Source organism: Meriones unguiculatus, chromosome 11 (assembly GCF_030254825.1).
Source record: "Meriones unguiculatus strain TT.TT164.6M chromosome 11, Bangor_MerUng_6.1, whole genome shotgun sequence".
NCBI classification, from domain to species: Eukaryota; Metazoa; Chordata; class Mammalia; order Rodentia; family Muridae; genus Meriones; species Meriones unguiculatus.
In genome coordinates this window covers 81,966,441-81,988,693 of record NC_083359.1, presented here as the reverse complement: position 1 = coordinate 81,988,693, position 22,253 = coordinate 81,966,441, and the positions used below count along the sequence as shown (strand labels likewise).

Below are 22,253 nucleotides of genomic sequence, written 5' to 3'. Positions count from 1 at the left end.
TTGGGGGCTGGAAGAGATGGCTTAGAGGTTAAGAGCACTAACTGCTCTTCCAGAGGTCCTGAGTTCAATTCCCAGCAATCACATGGTGTCTTATAACCATCTGTAATGGAATCTGATTCCCTCTTTCTGGTGTGCATGAAAACTGAGCATCCAAATAAATAGGTAAATAAACAAACAAAAAAAAACCCCAAACAAAGTTAATTTGGTATTGGAAAAGTATTTTAGGGTAATTGAATAATTGGTGAAAATGTGGCTATTAAGAATTTGAGGACAACTTGTTTTAAAATACAGTATGCTTTTATACATATGCAGGAAAAGTTAATTCCAGAATATATGAATTAAACAAAAACAGAAAAGTGCAATAATGTATTACATTTGAAGAATTCATTTTCTTTAGAGTGCTGAGGTCATTTGTGGCACCTTGTTTATGGCCAAGGCACCACTGAACTATAATGGTAGTGCAATAGTTTTTTTTTTTTTTTCCATTGGAAGGAGTATTTTTGTTCTAAGGAAATTGAAAATTAGTGTTTCCTAGATTAATATGTTCATTGATAATTTGACCTTGAAATTAAGAAACTTGTTAATAATACTCAGTAAAATCTTCCTTGCATTCCCCAGTGTAAGCTATTGAAAATAAAACCTTTAACTCCTTTTGTCTCACCATGTTTTTGTTATTAAACCAGTGTCAATGGACTGAGCGGTCTGAAGTTTTTGGTGTTTCTAGTACATAGTTTGAGATGTTACTTTTGACACTTATTTTGGATACAGGTGTAAGAATAGCTTTTGGAAAGTGTAGTATTTATAGTTCTTTGTCATTTTAGAAAAAATTCGGAGTCATAAATAAATGTGAAAATACAAATACAATTTCATAGTCACTAGACTGACCTGATGCTAATAGAATAGATTCAGACATTTTCACTGTTCATCTTGGAAATCTTTTATACTTCAAAACATTGTGTGTAAACACTGAAAGCTCTGCAAATCATGCTGTATATTGAAAGGTGTTGGCTTAATGCTATGGTACAATATTTACATTGTTGGAGCTGAGGAGTTCTAAAGAGAAACTTAGGACGTTAGCTGGAACCTTTTTTGTGGTTATTCACTGGGAAGATGTAGATACTACTTTCATTTTGCACTTAGTTTTGGATCCTTTCATTGCAATATTTTGTTATCTTGAGACATTTATAAATGAGTGTAGCTTTTTTTTGTGAACTTAAATTAGTTCAGTCTCTCTCTCTCTTTCTCTCTCTCTCTCTCTCTGACAAAAGTTTCTGTAGCCAAACCTAACTTTGAACTGCTGACAGTCTTCTTGTCTCAACGCTTCTAGTGCTATGAGTACAATTGTGAGCCACCGTACCTGGCTTTAAAAAAACAGTGTTTATTTGATTGTATGTGCATCTGTGCACTATATGTCTGCAGGAGCCTGTATTTGTCAGAAGAGGTGTCTGATCTCCTAGAACTGGGATTATAGACAAGTGTGAGATGTCATGTAGGTGCTGGAAACCAAAGCTGAGTCTTCCGCAAGAGGAATAAGTACTCCTAACCGCTGAACCATGCTGGATTTTTGTTTTTAAATTTCATGTTTACTAACTTTTAAAATGCCAGAGTTTAAAGAAACAAAGCAAAAAAATACTTGATATCTAAAAAGATATCTATTAAGTTAAACAGTTTTTTCCTTAGTGAGTCTAGTGTTGCTTAGTATGAGTACACTTGGGCATTATTTATTTAGTCTCGGTGCACATTAATTCATTGAGCCCGAGTCTCTCTTTTTTTATTTTATTTTTTGATACTCAAGTCATTGATAATTAAGAGCTAAACAAAACAGTGCAGCTTCCTTTAAAAGGCCTCTCCACCCAGCCGCTTTGCTGGTTTCAGGAAGCATTGCAAATACCTGCGGGCATGGTTTGTAAGGGTATTCAGAGCCCTCACATGGGGTAGGATGTGTAAGCTGAGTTGCTTGCCTACAAGCTACATCTAAAGCTATATATAAAAGAGCATCTATTTTTCCTGACATGACATGGAACCCAAAAAGACCCCATGCTGTTCACACTAGGGAGAAAGTCAATAAAATAATATGATACATTTTCCCTCCTGACAAATGGTGTGTGTGGTACAGCTAAGCTGGTCCTTTGAAGGGAATCTTGCATTGTCTTAATTAAGTCATCATCTGGGAAAACCTTTACAAAGTCAGTATTCCCTCATAATTAAATGTTCTCTTGTTCTCAAGACTTTTTTCTGGTTATGCTTTTTGTACATTTTGTTAGTGAGAGAGATTCTTAATCACAGTTAATAGTGACAGCTCACTGTCATTCCTAAATGGACCTGGGCCTGTTGCTTTCTTCAGATCCTAGCTGCAGCTCTTTAATACCAGTTTTTCTCTGCTCTCTAGGGTTTATATTGATGTTGTTTATATGAATCATGTCTGTGTAGGTGTGAAAACACCCATCATGTTTTAATTTAAGTCTGTGAAATGATGCGTTGCTGTTTATTTCGTATAGTTAAGTATTCTATGGAATTAGTATGCTTTTTGAGGGATATATAAGCAATATTTTTTTTCTTGGCTTTCATGCTAGTGATAGTCTCCATTTACTTATTTACATAAATTTAAAAATTTAGAATTAGGATGGTCTGCATTTTTGATATATATATTTTACCCACCACTTTTTAATGCATAGCTGATGAAACTGTTATATAGTGTTCAAATGATTGATAGATACTTACATTACATTTATTTTCTGCACTAAAGAAAATTGTGGGTATGGAAAGTTACAGACTCACAAAACTGGAGAGAAGTATATCAACATTGATTTAGTGCTTTTGTCTAATTGTAGTTTCCTTTTCACTTTTTAGGTAAGCAGAATTTTATATAGTTTTGGTACTGCATTCAAACGTTCTGCCAGGCAAGTGTCTGATGTTAAAGATTCAATCGTCCCGACCCCAGACAATGATGTGTTTACCTTCAGTGTCTCCTTGGAGGTAAAAGAAGATGATGGAAAAGGAAACTTTAGGTGAGGATATCTGAAAATAATAATCTGAAAAGAAAGTTAACGTGCCTGAAGTTAAATTGTGCTAGTGTTTGCTAGCACATTTTTTTAGACACTAGATTGTGTTTGCATAAAGCTTTATGTAGGTCACTGTTCACACATTTCTCTGTCAAAAATGTTAATGATTAAAAGAATCTGATGCTATAGAACATTAACTAAAATCACAAAAACTGGTCACAAGGTTGTAATATTGTTAGTTATAGAGAATTACTTTTTGTTAAAAGTGTTAATTTATTCTCCATTTACTTATTTATTTATTTTGACTTTTTGAGATGAGGTCTCATTGTAGCATGGTTTAGGCTTTAATTTTCTGTATAGCTGAAGCTGGCCTTGACTCCTAATTATCCTGCTTCTACACTCCTAAGTGCTGGGATTATAAAAGTGACACTCCCTACCCCAAGCCAAGTAATTTTTTGTAGGGCAAATTTTCTAGATTTTTATACATATTTTTCTCAGAATTATTTTTTATTAAAGTATTATTTTTTAAAATTAAATCTTATAAAAGATGTATTTATTTTATGTGTATGATTATTTTGCATGCGTATGTTTGTAAAATACAGATGCTTGGTGCCAGTGGAAGTCAGAAGGCTTTGAGTCCCCTGGGACTGGAAAGTGAACTCAGGTCCTCTCTCTGCAAGAGCAGCAAGTGCTCTTAGCCACTAGTCCAACCCTCCAGCCCCTTAAGAAAATATTCCTCACCAAAATTACGTTTAGTGGTTGCGGTTAGCATATTATATGGTTTAACCATCATTTAACCACCTTTTCTATTATACATTAAAATGTTTTTTCCAGTTCTAAAGTGAGCAATTAATAAGTGGCTGTCTTATTTAAGAATCACTCATATATAGTAACATTTTCCTTATTTTTTTAAGACAGGGTCTCACTACATAGCCCGTGTTTGGCCTGGTTTTGAACTCACAGAGATTGGCCTGCCTCTGCCTCCCAAGTGCTAGGATTAAAGATTTGCACTACCATGCTTGGCCCTTCGTGTTTTTAATTCTAGATAATTGCTAGATAGTTATCTAGTTTTACTAATAAAAAAAGTGAATGTCAGATTGAATAAGTTGCTGAAAGTACTTTTCTATTTCTTACAAGACAGCCTGTAATTTAAAAATGCAAGTTTTATTTGTTCATTATGTGAGAATAGCTACTTTTACCTTTTCATAGATTTTGATTAACTTGCTATGTTTTGTACTTTTTGTCCATTTTTATTTATATTTACTTAGATATATTAAAATAGTCTTAAATTCTTGGTGCTTAAAAGAGTAATGTATTCTTACTACCCCCCCGCCCCCAGCTTTAATTATGGTATGGGTGCTCATGACCACCAGCAGCTGAACTAGAATGTGACAGTCATTAAAAGATTAAAAATTGGTATAGTTTAAAAGCTAAATTTGAAATTATACCATGTTATCATAGTTGTAGGTAGTCCATTTAACCTGATTGGCAGATAAAAATATAAGGTTCTTGTAACTTTTGATCAAAATTTCTAGAATTTTTATGTTGCTAGTTATGAGCATTACTATTTTCTCTCTGTAGTGAGGTGAAATTCAATATGTCTTAAGAATATAGTGTTCTCTCTGGGCAGTGGTGGCGCAGCCTTTAATCCCAACATTTGTGAGGCAGAGACAGGCTAGATCTCTGAGCTTGAGGCCAGCCTGGTCTAAAGAGCAAGTTCTAGGACATCTACACAGAGAAATCTTGTCTTGAGAAACACAAACAACCAACCCACAAAAAAAGAATATAGTGTTCTTGGCTTAATACCTTGTTGTTTTGTTCTCATTTTAGAAAATGTTATTTTATTTTACTATTATGTTCCTAATTTTTGTTCTCTTTTAATATTTCAGTCCTGTGCCTAAGGATAGAGATAAATTTTATTTCAAAATAAAGCAAGGAATAGAGAAGAAGGTTGTGATTACAGTTCAACAACTTTCTAACAAAGAACTAGCTATTGAGAGGTAAGCAGCTTGCCTTACCTTATTTATAACCTCAGGCTGATGTTGACGTTGTTAATGTGTTTAGATGCCTGGTATCAGTCTCAGCTGTACTGCTCACTGTGGCTTTTTATTGTATCTTTTTATCTTTAGTCCACCTCTCCCACCTTTCCCACCTCTCCTCCCTCTTACCTCTTTTTTTTTTCTTTTTTTTTTGATTTTATTATTATTATTATTTTATCAGTTACATTTTATTAACTCTGTATCCCAGCCGTGTCCCGATCCCTCATTCCCTCCCAGTCCCTCCCTCCCTCCCTCATCTCCACCGTGCCCCTTTCCAAGTCCACTGATAGGGGGGACCTCCTCCCCATTCATCTGATCCTGTTTTATCAGGTATCTTCAGGACTGGCTGCAAAGCCCTCCTCTGTGGCCTAACAGGACTGCTCCTCCCTTCGGGGGTGGGGAGACCAAAGAGCCAGTCATTGAGTTCCTGTTAGAAATAGTCCTTGTTCCCCTCACTTTGGGAAACCAATTGGTTACTGAGCTACCATGCTCATCTTCATTAGCCATCAGGGAAATGCAAATCAAAACGACCCTGAGATATCACCTTATACCCTCTTACCTCTTACTGCCCCTACACATCCCCTCCCACTGAGTCAGCCCTTTTAGTTCATATCATTGTTGTTGTTGTTAACATTTATTTACACCTAGGGAAATCTGTTACTCTAATTTTGTAATCTTTTAAGCCTTCTGAAATTCCAGTAACTTTAAGAAAAAATGTGTGTGTATTTATTTATAGGAATGCTTTTAAGTAGATAAATGTTTTAGAGGGCCAGAAACTTTTTATAAGCTGACCAACAAATGGTCATTTCTCCCAAAATTTGATTTGACAATTATTATCTATAATGTAATATATTTTTAGTGGTAGACAAAAAACAAAGGAGAAAAATGGACAAGAATACAAATAGAGAAATTGCTGGAAGTTTATTCAGATGGTTAACAAGCACATCTAAAGTCTCAGTTTTCAAATAGATAAGATGGAATTAAAGTAAAGATGGGGTATGAGAAAAAAGATATTCTCTTTTTAATTTTTTTTTTTTTAATATTAGTTACAGTTTGTTAACTTTGTATCCCTGCTGTATCCTGCTCCCTCTTTTCCACCCAATCCAACTCTTCCACCCTCATCTCCTCCCTGCCCCTTTCCAAGTCCACTGATAGGGGAGAACCTCCTTCCCGAGAAAAAAAGATATTCTTATATTGTCAGTAGAATTGTCAAGTGTTGCATACACTCAAAAAACCAACCAATCTGGTAATACAGTGATAAAAGAGGCCTGTAGTTGGATATATGAATTTCATTTCATATACATATGAAATTTCATTTCATTTACAGGGAAATTATTGTTATTGAGTACCAATGTCCATAAATATATATGTATATGTATGTATGCATGTTTAATATTTCTGTGTGTATCTGTCTGTCTGTGTACATGTGTTTGTGTGTATGTGTGTGAAGGGTACAATCTCAGGTGTTGTTCCTCCTCTGGAGCTGTCTACCTTTTGTCTCTGAGAGAGGGTCTTTCATTGACCTTCTTGGGGCCTGTTAGGCTACGTTATAGCTGACCACTGAGCCCTGAGGATCTGCTTTTCTTCATCTCCCCAGGTTATGTATTACTGGTATACATTACCACACTTGCTTTTTAACCTTGGTTTTGGGTCTCAAACTCAGGTCTTATATACGTGCTATAGGCACTTAACTGATTAAACTATCTCCCCAGTATCTAGGATATATGTATGTATGTACATATATATATATATAGTCTTAATACATGAAATTAAGATATATTAAATATATATACTTAATCAATTTTTAAATTTTTGATTTCTGTTGTTTTTTTTTTGTTCATATGGGTGTTTTGCCTGTCTTTATGTCCTTCTACTACATACGTACAGTACCCAAGGAAGCCAGAAGAAGGCATCAGATTTTCTGGAGCTTTAGTTGTAGAAGGTTATAAGACACTATATGGGTTCTGGGAACTGAACCCAGGTACTCTGAAAGAGCAATAAGTACTCTAAACTGCTACATGATCACACCAGACCCAATGGTTTATTTTAAAAACATGGCTATTAATAAAATTATTTGCAGTGACAAAAATCTTGAGGATACAATTTTTTTTTTTTTTTTTTTTGGTCACAAGATCATCCTGAGTGAGGTATCCCAGAAGCAGAAAGACACACATGTTATATACTCACTTATAAGTGGGTATTAGATATGTACTATAGGATAATCATACTAAAATCTCTACATCTAAAGAAGCTAAACAAGAAGGAAGACCCTGGTTAAGATGCCCAATCTTCATTCAGAAAGGCAAATGGGATAGACATTGGAAGAAGGTGAAAATAAGGAACAAGACAGGAGCCTACCACAGAGGGCCTCTGAAATACTCTACCCAGCAGGGTAATAAAGCAGATACTGAGACTCATAGCCAAACTTTGGGCAGAGTGCAGGGAATCTTATGAAAGAAGGGGAAGATAAAAAGACCTGGAAGGGTCTGGAGCTCCAGAAGGAGAAAAACAGAAACAAAAAATCTGGGCCTAGGAGTCTTTTCTGAGACTGATACTCCAACCAAGGACCATTCATGGAGATAACCTGGACCTCCTGCACAGAGGTAGCCCATGGCAGCTCAGTTTCCATATGGGCTCCCTAATAAGGGGAACAGAAGCTGTCTCTGACATGAATTCAGTGGCTGGCTCTTTGATCACCTCCTCCTGATTGGGGAGCATCTTGACCAGGTCATAGAGGAAGACTATGAAAGACAGTCCTGATGAGACCTGATAGGCTAGGGTCAGATGGAAGGGGAGGAGGCCCTCCACTCCGTGGACTGGAGAAGGGGCATGGGAGGAGATGAGGGAGGGAGGGAAGGTGGGATTGGGAGGGGATGAAGATGGGGCTACAGCTGGGATATAAAGTGAATAAACTGTAATAAATAAAGTATATTAAAAAAGAGAAAAAAGAAGTAGCAAGTCAAAAGGACAAAATTGAACCAAAAAAAAAACCAAAAAAAAAAAAAAAAAAAAAAACCAACCACATGGCTATTAATAGAATTATTTGCAATGACAAAAAACTGGAAATACAAGTTCTTTTGTTGACCTGAAAGCATGGAAATTGAGATGATCAAGAGAAAGAAAATTCTGTTCATCAAAACTATATGGTAGGACCATTTCAGGCGTCCCTTGTTTTTTAAAATTCAAATATTTTAATTATTAAATTTGTTTCTTGTATATGTATGTATGTGTATGAGTGTGTGAGCGTGTGTGTGTGAACACATATCTGTTCACTTGAGCAGGCTATAGTGTGTGTGTAGGTCAGCTTGAATTGGTTTTCTTCTACAATGTAGCACCTAGGGATTGAATTCAGGGCAGTTGATGGGCTGGGAGGCAAATCCTGTTAGCACTGAGCCATCTCATTTGGGCTTCCTCTTGATAGAATATTGTTTATTTTAGGTGTGCCTAATATTTCCTTATGATCAGATTAAAATTGTATATGCAGCTTGTATATATTCAGATTATACATTTAAATTTTTATAGCTGGACAAACTATCTAAACAATTACAAACATAAAAATCCATGTACATATCTACTTCACAAAGTGCTGCATTTGGAGATACTTGACAGTGAGCTGTTCTTTGCTGGCATGGGAATTTTGATTCCAATAAAGATATCTGATTTCTTCACTGTTACCTTTCATCATTTATAGCTAGTAAGCAGTCTCTAAAGGAGCATTTTAAGACTAAAATAAAACAAAAAACCCAAAACTCCCAAACAAACAAATACTTCCCAAACATTGATCTTCATTAAATTGTCTTTTTTTTTTTTTTTACTTAGCATTCATTTACGATTCTTTTTCTGTTTGAATTGGTTTGAATATAGTGACCTTGATGAATATATGGGGAGTAGTTGAGTGCCTAATTATATTTTTTTACTAACTTGGTTAAACATTTACATAGACATTTTGAAAATATAATAAAAATGATAACTTAGGAATGTTACATTTGCCTATTCTTTTATTCATAAAATAATTTTATCCCCTCACTTCAGTAATGTTCAATTTTAGTGTCTCTTCCATCACATAGGCTACTTAGGGCACAAATATATTTTCCAGAGCATAACATCTCAACTTCTGCTACTTATATTATTTTAGAGAAATCTTTTGAATTATTATAATTAGACATTTTCAAAAGACATGTTAGGATAATTGTTTTTTTAACTTCTATATGTTACCACCTATTATATTGCTTTTATGTTACTAATTTTTCCTCTTGCTATTGTTTTTGTGATAGAGATTGGAGCCAGGTCCTTGCACATGCTGGACAAATACTCCCTGAGAACTGTATCTCTGGCCTCTAATTCTCATTCATTCATACATCCATTCATTTTTGAGGCATGAATCATATACCCTAGATTGATCTTGAACTCTATATGTGGTTAAACATGACCTTGAACTTATTGATCATATTGCCTTCTCCTCATAAGTGTTGGGATTGCTGGCAGGTGGCACTGTAACAGGCAACCTCTATTTCTTCTCTTTTTTTTTTCAATTAAAATTATTTTTATTTATGCCTGCATGTATATGTATGTGTGTGCATGGTACCACTGGAGGCCAGATGAGGGTATCAGATTATCTGGAACTGTAGCTACAGATGGTTATGAGCTGTCATGTGGATCTGGGAATTGAATCCAGGTCTTTCGGAATATCATGCAGTGCTCTTAACTGCTGACCCATCTCTCCAAATCCCTTATTTTTAAGATTTACTTATTTTATCTCTATGAAATGTTTTGCCTTCATATAAGTCTCTGCACCTTGTATATGCAGTGCCTGAAGATACTAAAAGAAAGTATTGGATTCCTTTGGAACTGGAGTTACACAGGGTTATTATTGGTTGTGTGTGTCCTGGGAATTGAGCCCATGTTCTCTAGAAGAGCAGTTAATTCTCTTAGCCAATGAGTGAGTCATTTCTCCAGCTCTCTATTTCCTCAAGCATTGACAAAGATAAATTGTATATATTTGAGATTGTTCAAATTTTTTATCACAGAATAATTATTTTATTTTTATATAGCAATATTTTCTCAATCTCCTAGATAACTGTTTTCTTAGTGTGTACTACATATATAACATTTCATTCATGTATACAGTGCAATTCTGTCATAGTCACTATCACCTTCTCTTGCTTCGCTCTCATTTTCTTTTGCTCTCCCTTTTCCTAAATATTTACCTTTTTACCTTTATGCTACTTCTATTCTAGATTACATTTTCCTTTAGAGGAAATTTTTTTTCTAAGACAGGGTTTCTCTGTGTAGCCTTGGTTGTCCTGGAACCCACTTTTTAGACCAGCCTAGCCTCCAACTCAGAGATCTGCCTACCTCTGCCTTACAAGTGCTGAAATTAAAGGCATGGACCATCACCACCTGGCTTGACATAATTTTTATGGGTTGAATAAGACTCCATTATGTACAGTTTCTTTCACCCATTATAGGTACCTAGGCTTATTCTACAACTTGGTTATTATGACTAGTGCTGCAGTGAACATGGGGGCTGGTATCTCTATTGTGTGTTGACTCTGAAGCCTTTCATGTCCTTCAGATTCTACACGAGAGTAGTGCAACGGGAGCACATGGTAGTTCTGTGTCTATTGTGAGGAAATGCCATACTGATTTCTATGGTGTCTGCACCAATTTGTATCCCATCAAGTGTGAATAAGTAATTTACATCTGCACCCCTCTCATCCTCACCAGCACTTATTTCTTGTCTTCTTGATGCTAGCCTTTCATTTTAGCTGGAGAGTGATGGAATCTCAGTGAAGCTTTTGCTTGATTTCTAAAGGTTGCTGGTTGTTTTTTCATAAAATTTATTGGTCATTTGTACTTCCTTTGAGAACTATTCAGTTCATTTGATCATTCATTGGTTGGGTTATTCTGGTTTTTAAGTTTTAATTTTTATACATCTTGAAAACAAATAAAGTTGGATGCTGGTAAAACTTTCATTCTTGAGTGTTTCTTCATGCTGGTACTTGTCACCTTTGCAGAGGCTTCTTAATGTGTTCAGTCTCATTTGTTAATTCTTGCTATTATATTCTGGGACATTAGTGTTCTATTCAGAAAGTCATTGTCTATCCTTATATCTTGAAGTGTTTTCTGCAAGTTTTTCTCTAATTGCTCAAAATTATAAGGTCTTTTATCTATTTGAGTTGATTTTTTTCTTTTTCTTTTCTTTTATTTTTTCTTATCAGTTACATTTTATTAACTCTGTATCCCAGCCGTGTCCCGCTCCCTCATTTTCTCCCAATCCCACCCTCCCTCCCTCATCTCCACCGTGCCCCTTTCCAAGTCTACTGATGGGGGGGGACCTCCTCCCCATTCATCCGATCCTGTTTTATCAGGTATCTTTGAGTTGATTTTTTTCTAGCAGATAAAATAATATAGCTATCTTGATGATAATCTGCTTTCTTTTTTATAATTTATTTTTATTTTATGTGCATTGGTATTTGTCTGTATGTATGTCTGTGTGAGGGCATCAGATCTTGGAGTTACAGATAGTTGTCAGCTGCCATGTGGTTGCTGGGAATTGAACCCAGGTCCTCTGAAAGAACAGTCAGTGCTCTTAACCACTGAGCCATCTCTCCAGCCCCCAGTCTCATACTTTCAGCTATTGGTTATAATTAGCAGTGGTTAATAAATTCATTCTAAATTATTTACTTTTTTCATTCATTTTTTTTTTTTAAAGATGGTCTCTGTAGTATACAGATAGGAATTAGCTTGAGATTGCTTTAGGCTAATGAGTCTTGATCAAACAATGCTTCCTTTAACAAAATTATCTGTGATATGGGAGATTTTGTAAATACTTAGTTTAATCTGTTTTCAAAAGAAACAAAACCTTGCCTTTTATTATGTCAGATGTATTTAATGCCTTTAAAATCACATAGTGTAAATGGTAGATTTTAATTAGTCCAGTAGGTGGCAGTCTCATCAAGAGAATACTTAACACTTTTGAGTCTGCACTACATAGCCAGTTATTTTGTAGTAGAAAGACAGTTGGTGTGAAAGAGTATATTTCAGATTTCATAATTCGTGTTGTCTTATCAAGGAGAAAGTAAAATTTATTTGAAAAATAAATATATGAAAATAAAAACACAAAATCTCCATCATACTCCAACGTAGGAAGAATAATACATTGAACCCCAGGTGCATTCAACATCCACCTGGAATTCTAATTATTAGGTTTTTTTTTTAAGACTAGTTTTTATTAGGAAAAAGCCACTTCTTTATTTCTTTGCACTTAAGGACACCTCATATATTGATTTTTCATATATTGATATTTATATACTGCAGTTGTCTCTCTCAACCCCTTTATCAGAAAATACTATTTTGTTTATCTCAGTTCCTAGCACAGTACTTGAAACCCAGAGGGTTTTTTTTTTTATCTGTAACATAACTTTTTGTTCAAAATAGAAATTTTTACATAATATATTCTTCTTTTTTTTTTTGGTGAAGTTAATTTTATTCTTTCGTGGGTAGCTTCCCATATCTTTTTTTTTTTTCCAATGCAGTTTATTCAGGAACCTTGAACAATCATCTGACCCTGGGGAAAGCCAGCCCACAGCTTAAATAGCCTCTGGGTAGCCAACCCCAGCATGCCACGTGGGCAATGCAGATAGGTCCACATACATGGAAGCAAGCCAGATCCTCAGCCTTAGCCAAATGTGGAATTGTTCGTGACAGAGAGCACTCACCATCGGGAAGGTGGAAGGCGGAAACCAGCTCCATCTTTAAGGCGCAGCATTACGCAGCTCTCTACAGTTCCCCTTTTTTGTTTTAGACGCATCAGGCAAGAGTAGAGGTCTGATCTCTGATATTAGAAATAAATTGGGACTTTGTACTGATGTTCATTTAGGTGTCGTCCACCCAAAGAGCATCAGACCCGTCTGATACCTTTTTCTCAGAGGCGGGACCTGGGGCATCAACCCGCATGCAATCAGACATGCTCTTCTCTGGGTCCAAAGCGGCTGACCCTGAGTGCAGTGCTTAGCCTCGCATAATATATTCTTATTGCAGTTTTTCTTCCACCAGCTCCTCCCATTTCCTCCTCATTTCCACAACCACCAAAATCTATAACCTTTCCTTCTCTCTCTCATAAAACAAATAGGTATCTAAACACTTTATTTTACTTTTTTTAACTTTTATTAATCACACTTTATTCACTTTGTATCTCCCCATTATCTCTCCTCCCCTATTAATCCCACCTTCCCTCTCCCTTCTTCACACATGCCCCTCCTCAAGTCCACTGATAGGGGAGGTCCCCCTCTCCTTCCTTTTGATCTTAGTCTATCAGATCTCCTCAGGAGTGGCTGCATTGTCATCTTCTGTGGCCTGGTAATGCTGCTCCCCCCTCAGGGGGAGGTGATCAAAGAGCAGGCCAATCAGATTATGTCAGAGGCAGTCCCTCTTCCATTACTGTGTAACCCACTTGGACACTGAACTGCTATGGGCTACATCTGTGCAGGGTTTCTAGGTTATCTCCATGCATGGTACTTGGTTGGAGTATGAGTCTCTGGAAAGACCCCTGTATTCAAATTTTCTGGTTCCGTTGCTCTCCTTGTGGAGCTCCTGTCTTCTCCAGATCTTACTATTTCCCACTTCTTTCATAAGATTCCATGCACTCTGCCCAACAGTTGGCCATAAGTCTCAGCATCTGCTTTGATAGTCTTCAGGGCAGAGCCTTTCAGAGGCCCTCTGTGGCAGGGAAACCCAGAGTTATAATAGTTAGTTACTTAACCCTTTCCTATTTCTTTCTCTTCGGAGTACTGTTCTAGGGATTCTGACCTATGAAGTATTATTATGTTTGCCTCACAGTTGAGGAAAGTGAGGCATGGAGGTTTAATACTTTGCCTACGGTCATAGAGATAATTTTTAGTTGAGTCTATCTACTACTAGAATTCATGTTTCTTCTTTCCTGCTTTTGTTTAAAAATTAAAAGAGAAATGAAGTATATAAAATTTTTATTGGCTAAAATGTGTTAAAATATGAAATATATTATTTAAAACTGTATGTAATAATATACTATATTTTGAAGAAGAGATAAGAGAACCATTCCTGTCTCAACAATTTATATTATTTTTTTTCTGACTTACTCATGTTGAGTGTTACATTTAAAACTTTAAGAACTTGCTATAAGACAGAGAATACTAACAATAATTGTTACACTTACATATAGTATTTGATAACAATTAGACAATTTAGTTGTTTTGATAGCACATGAGGAAGAAAGATGTATTGTCACCACATTTGTGTAGGTGATGGAGCAGAAGCTTAATGATAGTCACTAGGTCCTTTGACCAGAAACTAGAGCCAGGAGTTAACAGAGGCCATCTGATATCTGAGTATGTATACTTAAGGATAGACCTTAATTAGATCTTGATTGCAATTAATCAAAATTAATCAAAGAAGTGAGAAGATAAACAAATCATTTTTGTTATATTTCAGAACAAACTGAAAGTGAGATCATAGATGATGGGGCACCCTAATAATTTTTGAGTGATTTTAAATCCACCATGTTCTGAGAGAAAAGCTGAGTGATTTATAGAACAGAAAATTAACAGTAACTACTGAGATGGGAAAAGCAAGGTGACTTGACTTGTATGAAGTATTGAAGGGCTGCATGTTAATGCTTTACTCATACATTCATATTTTGTGTACATTGGTGTTTTGCCTACATGTATGTCTGTATGAGGGTGTTGGAACCTTTGGCACTAGACATACAGACAGTTGTGAGTTGCAATGTGGGTGCTGGGAATTTAACCTGGGTCCTTTGGAAGAGCAGCCACTGCTTTTAAACACAGAGCTATCTCTCCAGCCCTTGGACTACATATTAAAATGCTGTCAGTATTGATCAGGTCAAGCTCTTCCATTGCTTCCAAAGCAGAAATGATCATTTCTGACTTTGGTCAGCTGACCTATTCTCAAGTTTAAGTAACATCACATGTGGATATACTGTGAAATGTTTTCCTGGACTCTGTCACATTGATGGGGATTTTGAAGGCCTTTTTTGGCGTTTTAAGTATTTTAATACTAATATATTACAATTATATAATATATTAGTATAGCAACATTATATAAAATATAAAATATTATAATTATTATAGTGTTAGTTATCACCCACTTGTGTGTTTTGCATAGATTTTCAGTTTATACTTCATGATAAAAAAATGAGATACTTTTTTGACATATTAGGTTTTTTGTTTTTAGAGTTAGTGTATTACTCTTTGTTTTTTATGAGACAATTCAGGCAGACAATATGACACACATCAGTAGAAGGGATGCTGTATAATTTTCTAATAACAAGAAGTATTCTAATGAGGGAAATTTTAAGTTTCATAGAAGGGTATTTTGGGGTATTTGGGAAGAGATTTTCCTGCATCATTCTATTTCCAGGTTTATCTTGTTTGGTGGACTAGCCAGAATGAACTAATGCTTCAGCAGCCTGAATATAATGATTAGCTTGGCTGCAAGCATGCAAGAAAAGTTGCTAGGAAAGAAGGATTTACATATGAGTTACTTTTTAAAATTAACACTTAGCTTACTCTTTTGACAAAGTACATATAATGAGGGGCACTGATAATTCTATACATGTATAAACTTGTATCATAATATCCCTCTACCTTTGTTCTCCCTAGCACCTTTTTCACTCTCCCTTCACTGTCTTTAAAAGGGATTTTTGTTTTCTTGTTAGTCTCCCGTCTTACTACCCTATTTCCAGTGTCTACTGTTCATACTTCTGTAGGTTGACCTTTTCCTTTTTCTTCATATGAAAGAACATGTAGTATTTTTTTTCTGTGTGTGGCTTGTCCCCTTGCCAAATTAGTGCAAATAACTGTAATTTATTGTGTTGTATGTATATGTGTGTTTGTGTTGATGTGTGTAAGTACAAAGGTGCACAGTGTGTGTGCAGTCCAAAGGTCACCCTTACCCTTAGGTGTTGTTCTTCAGTACTCTTCTACATTTCTCTACACAATGGAGTAAGCACATATGCATGTGTTATATGTTCATGTTTGTGTATATGTGTGTGACAGGCGTGCATGTGCATGTGTGCGTGCATATGTATGTTGTCCAGATGTTTCTTGGCTACTGTCTATTTTTTTTTACTCTCTATTTTTATATATATTTATTTTTAAATTCTTTATTAATTACACTTTATTTACTTTGTATCCCTGGTTCCCTCCCTCCTCCTGTCCCGATCCCTCCCTTCCTCCTCCCTCTGCACGCATGCCCATCCCCAAGTCCACTGATAGGGGAGGACTTTTTTTCCTTCCTTCTGATCCTAGTCAATTAGGTCTCATCAGGAGTGGCTGCATTGTCTTCCTCTGTGGCCTGGTAATGCTGCTTTCCCCCTCGGGGAGGTAATTAAAGAGCAGGCCAATCAGTTCATGTCAGAAACAGTCCCTCTTCCCATTACTATGGAACCCACTTGGACCCTGAACTGCCATGGGCTACATCTGTGCAGGGGTCTATTTTATTTAAAATTTTTTTTCTGTTTATGCAAAAATGATGTATGTTTGAATGTCTATGCTACAGCACACTCATGGAAGTGGTTTTCTTCCTTCACCTTTATGTGATTTTTCAGGGATAGAATGCAGGTTGTCAGGTGTGGGGTTTGATTGAGATATTCCCAATGATATCAGGCATTTGAACGCTTGATTTCCAATTGATGGTTCTGTTTGGGAAGTTTAGGGAGGAAGTATATCACTGGAGGCTGGCTGTGAGAGTTTAAAGACTGCTGTTGTTTCAAGTTGTCTCTCTCTGCTTTGTGATTCTGGTTCAAGATGAGAGCTCATTGCTCCCTTATAGACGTTAACCCTCTAGAACCATAAGACCATATAAACTCTTTGTTCTTTAAGTTGCCTTGGTCATGGGGTTGTATCACAGTAGCAGAAAATAAATAATGCAGACTTGTTATCGAGAGTGAGCTATTGCTGTGCCAGACCTGACTCTGATGTAATTTTGAGGAAGCTTTTGGAATTTTGGACTAAAAAATAACCACCAAACAAACAATTGAACACTGTAGAAGAGTTTAATAGGTCACCCTAATAGGAGCCTGGAAGACAGAAGTGCTGAGATCTACATGGACTGTCAAGACTTAGCTCAGGAGGTTTAAGAAGGGAACAATATTAGCAACTGGGCTAGAAACCTTTTTTAGGATATTTTGCAAAAGATATGGCTGCTTTTTCCTTCCATCCTAAGAATCTGTCTGAGGCTAAATTGAAGAGTTTTGAACTAATTAGCAGAGGAGACATTAAGCTTCAAGACAGCTTAATATTGACTGTTACATGCCTATTACAATCACTCTTAACACAAGTCTACAGTGAAAAAGAACAAAGCAGGACAGAAAGAAATAGGAAAAAATGTGCAATTTTGAGAGGAAAAAAACACTGGCAAGCTTAATGTTAACAGCCATGGCTTGCACTGCAAGAGACTGTTAAGATCAGTGTTATTAAGAGGTCAGCTCTGTATTGGAATTAAGGGAAGGGTGTCCTCAGGGAAAGACTCTACCCAGGGAAGTTTCCGATTTGAGGAAAGAGAGCATAAGGTAGTTTCCGCTTCTGGAAGGCAGTCGCAATAAAAAACTGCTGCTAATGTGGGTGGGGCCCATTCCAAGCTGGTAGCTGAACTAGCAGTGTCATCCATGTGGTTGTATCTTTGGAGTTATGAAGATAAGGGGCTGTGGAATCTTCCTCCTGAGTTTCAGAGAGCTGCTGAGGTAACCATTGTGTGGCAGGGGAGTCCTTGAAAGAAGCCTGTGGAGAAGGCAAGAGGCTCTGAGAAGCCATTGTAAGAATCTGTGGAAGTGAGGCTGTGTTGTGTTGGAGACCTCAAGATGTTGGAGATGCCAAATCTGTGGGCTCTCTGCCAGGAGAACTGAATAGAGGGAGTAGAAGCAGTCCAAGGAAGAGATGTATATTGCAGGCCTCAAAGCTGGAGGGGGCAGAGCCACCTGAGCTCTTTGACATCAGACATGGGATAGAGAATTTGATGTTTGCCCTGCTGGCTTTCTTTCTTCAGCTCAGTATTTTCCTACTCTGTTCCCATTCCTCCCTTTTGGAGTGGTAATGCATATTCTGTGACATATGTTGGAAGTATGTAATTTGGTTTGATTTTGCAGGGAGTTACATTTAAGAGATTGCTTGGCATCTCAGAAGAAGGTTTGACTTTGGATTTTTAAACAGTGTCATGATTATGAAAGACTACAGGGATTTTTCAAGTTGGACTAAATGCATTTTACATTATGATATGGCCATATGACTAGGGAGGCTAGGAGTGGAACATGGTGCTTTGAATGAGAAATGTCCCCCATAGTCTTGGGCATTTGAACATGTGTTCCCCAATTGATGGCACTGTTCTGGAGATTTAGGAGGTGTGGCTTTGTTGGAGGAAGTATGTCACTCGGGGGCTGGCTATGAGAGTTTATTAACGACTGCTGCCATTTCAGACTTACACTCTGCCTTATGCTTATGATTCAAGATGTGAGTCCTCTGCTTCCTGCCTGTACTACCATGACTTTGCTTCATTGTCAGTTATTGATATTAACTCTCTGGAACCATGAACTCCAAATAAAACTTCCTTATATTGTGGTGGTCATAGTGTTTTATCACAGCTATAGAAAAGTCACTAATACCCCAGGCTTGCATGGTAAGTCCCTTGATCTGCTGTGCCAGCTCACACCAGAAGTCTAACTCATTTTATTTTTAAAAAGTTATTCCTGTGCTGGAGAGATGGCTTAGAGTTTAAGAGCACTGGTTCTTCTTCTAGAGTCCCGAGTTCAATTGTCAGCAACCACAGGGAGGCTCACAACCATCTATAGTGAGATCTGGTGCCCTCCTCTGGCATGCAGATGTACATGCAGACAGAACACTATACATAATAAATAGATCTTTATGTGTATGCCTGCATATATATCTATATATCATGCCCATACCTGCTTCTTCAGGGGCCGAAAGAAGCCATTGGATCTCTTGGGACTAGAGTTGTGAGCTGCTAAGAATTGAACCTGAATCCTCTGGTAGAGTAGCCAGTGCTCTTAATCACAGAGGCCCCTCTCCAATCCTTCTACCTTATTATTATTATTATTATTTTGTGTGTGTATGTGTGTGTTGAGGTCTGTCATGAATATGAACCTCTGAGGTTTAGCTAGGCTGGCTGGGCAGTAGCTCTGGTGTCCGTCTGTCTTCACCGCTGGGACTGCCCTCCAACACAGGGGTCATTACGGCTGTCACACTCAGCCTTTACAACTCGGCTTCTCATGCTTTCATGCAGACATTTTACCAACGGATCTATCTCCCCAAATTCTATCGTTTTGTCTGTCTGTCTGTCTGTCTGTCTGTCTGTCTGTTTGTCTATCTGTCTATCTACCTATGGTCTGGGACTGATTAGGGTAGCAAGGCTGGCCCAAAGTATTTGCCTGTCTCTGTTCCCTAACTCTAGGATTACATGTATAAGCAACTGTACTACACACACACACACACACACACACACACACACACACACAGGTTTAAAGTGGGTTTTTAGGGTTGAAGTCAGATTTTCATTCCTGCACAGAAAGATTTTGCCAAGTGAGTTATTTCCTTAGCTTTTGTGTTTCATTTTTGATGGCAGAGCAATATTCTATGTGCACACTTGCCTATTCTCTTCACTCATTTAGTCACTGAGGGCATCTGGGTTGGTTAGTCCCTTATTTTTGGCTAATGTGAATAGTGTTACAATAATATGGAAGTGCGAATGCTTTTTTTGGTGGAAAGATTTAATCTCCTTTGGCTATTCATTCATACTCTCCCAAACCTTCTCTTGTATGTCTCCAGTGATGCAATTGTGTGGTCATATGGTAGTTCTATAACAGCTGCACTAATTTATGTCCTCCTATATCTATACTATATCTCTATATATACACACACACACATACAACATATGTGTGTGTATACATGTGTGTATGTATATATAGTAAACAATTGTATATATTTAAGTATATTATCAGTTTCCATATGTCTACATCCTTACCAGAATTTGTTCTATTGTCTTTACTTTTTCATTAGCATGTACTCATTGTACAAGATAATAAGATACTTTATTTTGGTTTTAAAAATATATGTGTGTAGTGTGTTTTAAAATTATTTTTTTATTTTCACAACCTCTTTCTCCAGTCTTAGCCTTCCTGCCCCTCCTTCCATTCCCCTCTGGTTCTCACATAGTTTCCCTATTACTTACTTTCAGGTTATATTCTATATGTGAGAATGTGTTATATTTGTATTTAATCACATTTTATTAATTATTTGTATTTATGCACATGTGGGCATATGCATTGCTACAGTGCATGTGTGAAGGTCAGAGGATAACCTATGGCGAATGAGTTCTAAGGATTGAACTCCTATTGTCAGGTTTATGTGGCAAGCACCTTTACTCACTAAGGCATCTTGCCAACCTTGATATTTGTCTTTCTGACTTAGGCTCATTCACTTACCATAACAATTTCTTGCTACATTTATTTTTTTCTGTATGGCACATTGCCATATTTTTCTTTTTAAATATTTTAAAATATTTTAAGGACTTATTTTTATTTTTATACTATTTACTTATTTATTTTTATGTTCATTAGTGTTTGCCTGCATATATTTCTGTGAAGGTGTCAGATCCCCTGGAACTGGAAATACTGACAGTTGTGAGCTGCCATTTGGGTGCTGGGAATTGAACTCGGGTCCTTTGGAAGAGCAGCCTGTGCTCTTAACCACTGAGCCATTGCTCCAGCCTCCGTATTTTTTCATTTATCCATCTATTGATAGGTGGACACATAGGCTGATTATTTAACTTGGTTTTAGTGAATAGTAATCTCTTTGTGTTGACTTAGTATTTTTTGGTATATACTCAGGAGTGATATAGTTGGATCAGTTCTATTTTTAGTGTTTTGAGGATTTACATGGATTTACATAGTGACTGTACCAATTTGCATTCCCACCAGCAGAATATGAGAGTTATTTTTCCCTTTGCTTTCTTCCTAGCATTTGTTTAATTTTTTCATAAAAACCATTCTGACTATGGTGAGATGGAGTCTCAGCTTATTATTGATATGCATTTCATAATAGCTAAGGGTGTTGAACATTTTTTTCATGTGTAATTATTGCTTATTTGCACTGATTAATTCATTTTTCCAATTTATTGAGTAATTTTCTTTTTTTGGTTGTTTGATTTTTTTTTTGGTATTGTTTATATATTCTGTATATTATTCCCTGGCAGACAAACACCTGGCAAAGATTTTTCTCAAAACCATAGGCAGTCTTTTTATGCTGGTAATTATTTCTTTTGCTATGCAAAAACTTTTAAAATTTAATTTTGATACAGTCTTATGTACAATCCATCCTGGTAGGTGTTAGGCTTTTAGACTCATATTCAGGAAAATTTTGCCTCTACCTATTTCACTTTCAGGTATTGGAGGATTTATAATTTTAATTAATTATCTGGGAGAGTCATATATTTTAACCTTTTAGAAATTTATTGAAACTTGTTTGGTGACCTGATATGTGGTCAGTCCAGGAGAATGTTCCATGTGCTGATAAGAAAAATGTATATTCAACAGCTTTTGGATAAAATGTTTTCACATATATTTGTTAAATCTATTTGCTTTGTTATATGACCCAGTTTACATGTTTGCTTATTGATTTTCTGTTTAGATGATCTGTCCACTTGGGAAAGTAGAAGTTAACTCTGGTACATTTACTATACTTGAGTGTCTCTCCCTCTTTATATTTAATAATACTTGCCTTATATATTTGGAACATCCATGTTTAGAAAACAAAAGTTTATACTTGTTGCATCTTGTTGAATTGGTCCTTTTATTAATAATATAATGACCTTATTTATCTTTTTATATTTTTACTAATGTTTACTTTATCTGATATTATTGCTATTCTTGCTCATTTTTTCCTATTTTTTAAATTTATTTATTTATCTATTTATTTATTTTTTAAATTTTTTATTAATTACACTTTATTCATTTTGTATCCCCCCATAAGCCCCTCCCTCCTCCCCTCCCGACCCCACCCTTCCTCCCCTTTCTGCATGCATGCCACTCCCCAAGTACACTGATAGGGGAGGTTCTTCTCTTTTTTCTGATCTTAGTCTTATCAGTTCTCATCAAAAGTGACTGCATTGTCCTCTACTGTGGCCTGGTAAGGCTGTTCCCCCC

The 22,253-nt window shown here is 36.5% G+C and overlaps 1 protein-coding gene across 4 annotated transcripts in view; it reads left to right on the top strand.

Annotated features, from left to right (window-relative positions):
- Rabgap1l (RAB GTPase activating protein 1 like) overlaps positions 1–22,253 on the top strand; it is a 626,983-nt gene that overhangs the window by 78,411 nt on the left and 526,319 nt on the right. For all 4 annotated transcript variants that reach the window (XM_060364541.1, XM_060364539.1, XM_060364540.1 and 1 more), the window contains exons 6-7: positions 2,851–3,008; positions 4,892–5,002. In XM_060364541.1, coding sequence (XP_060220524.1) covers positions 2,851–3,008; positions 4,892–5,002 — 269 coding nt within the window. The remainder of the gene's footprint in view (positions 1–2,850; positions 3,009–4,891; positions 5,003–22,253) is intronic.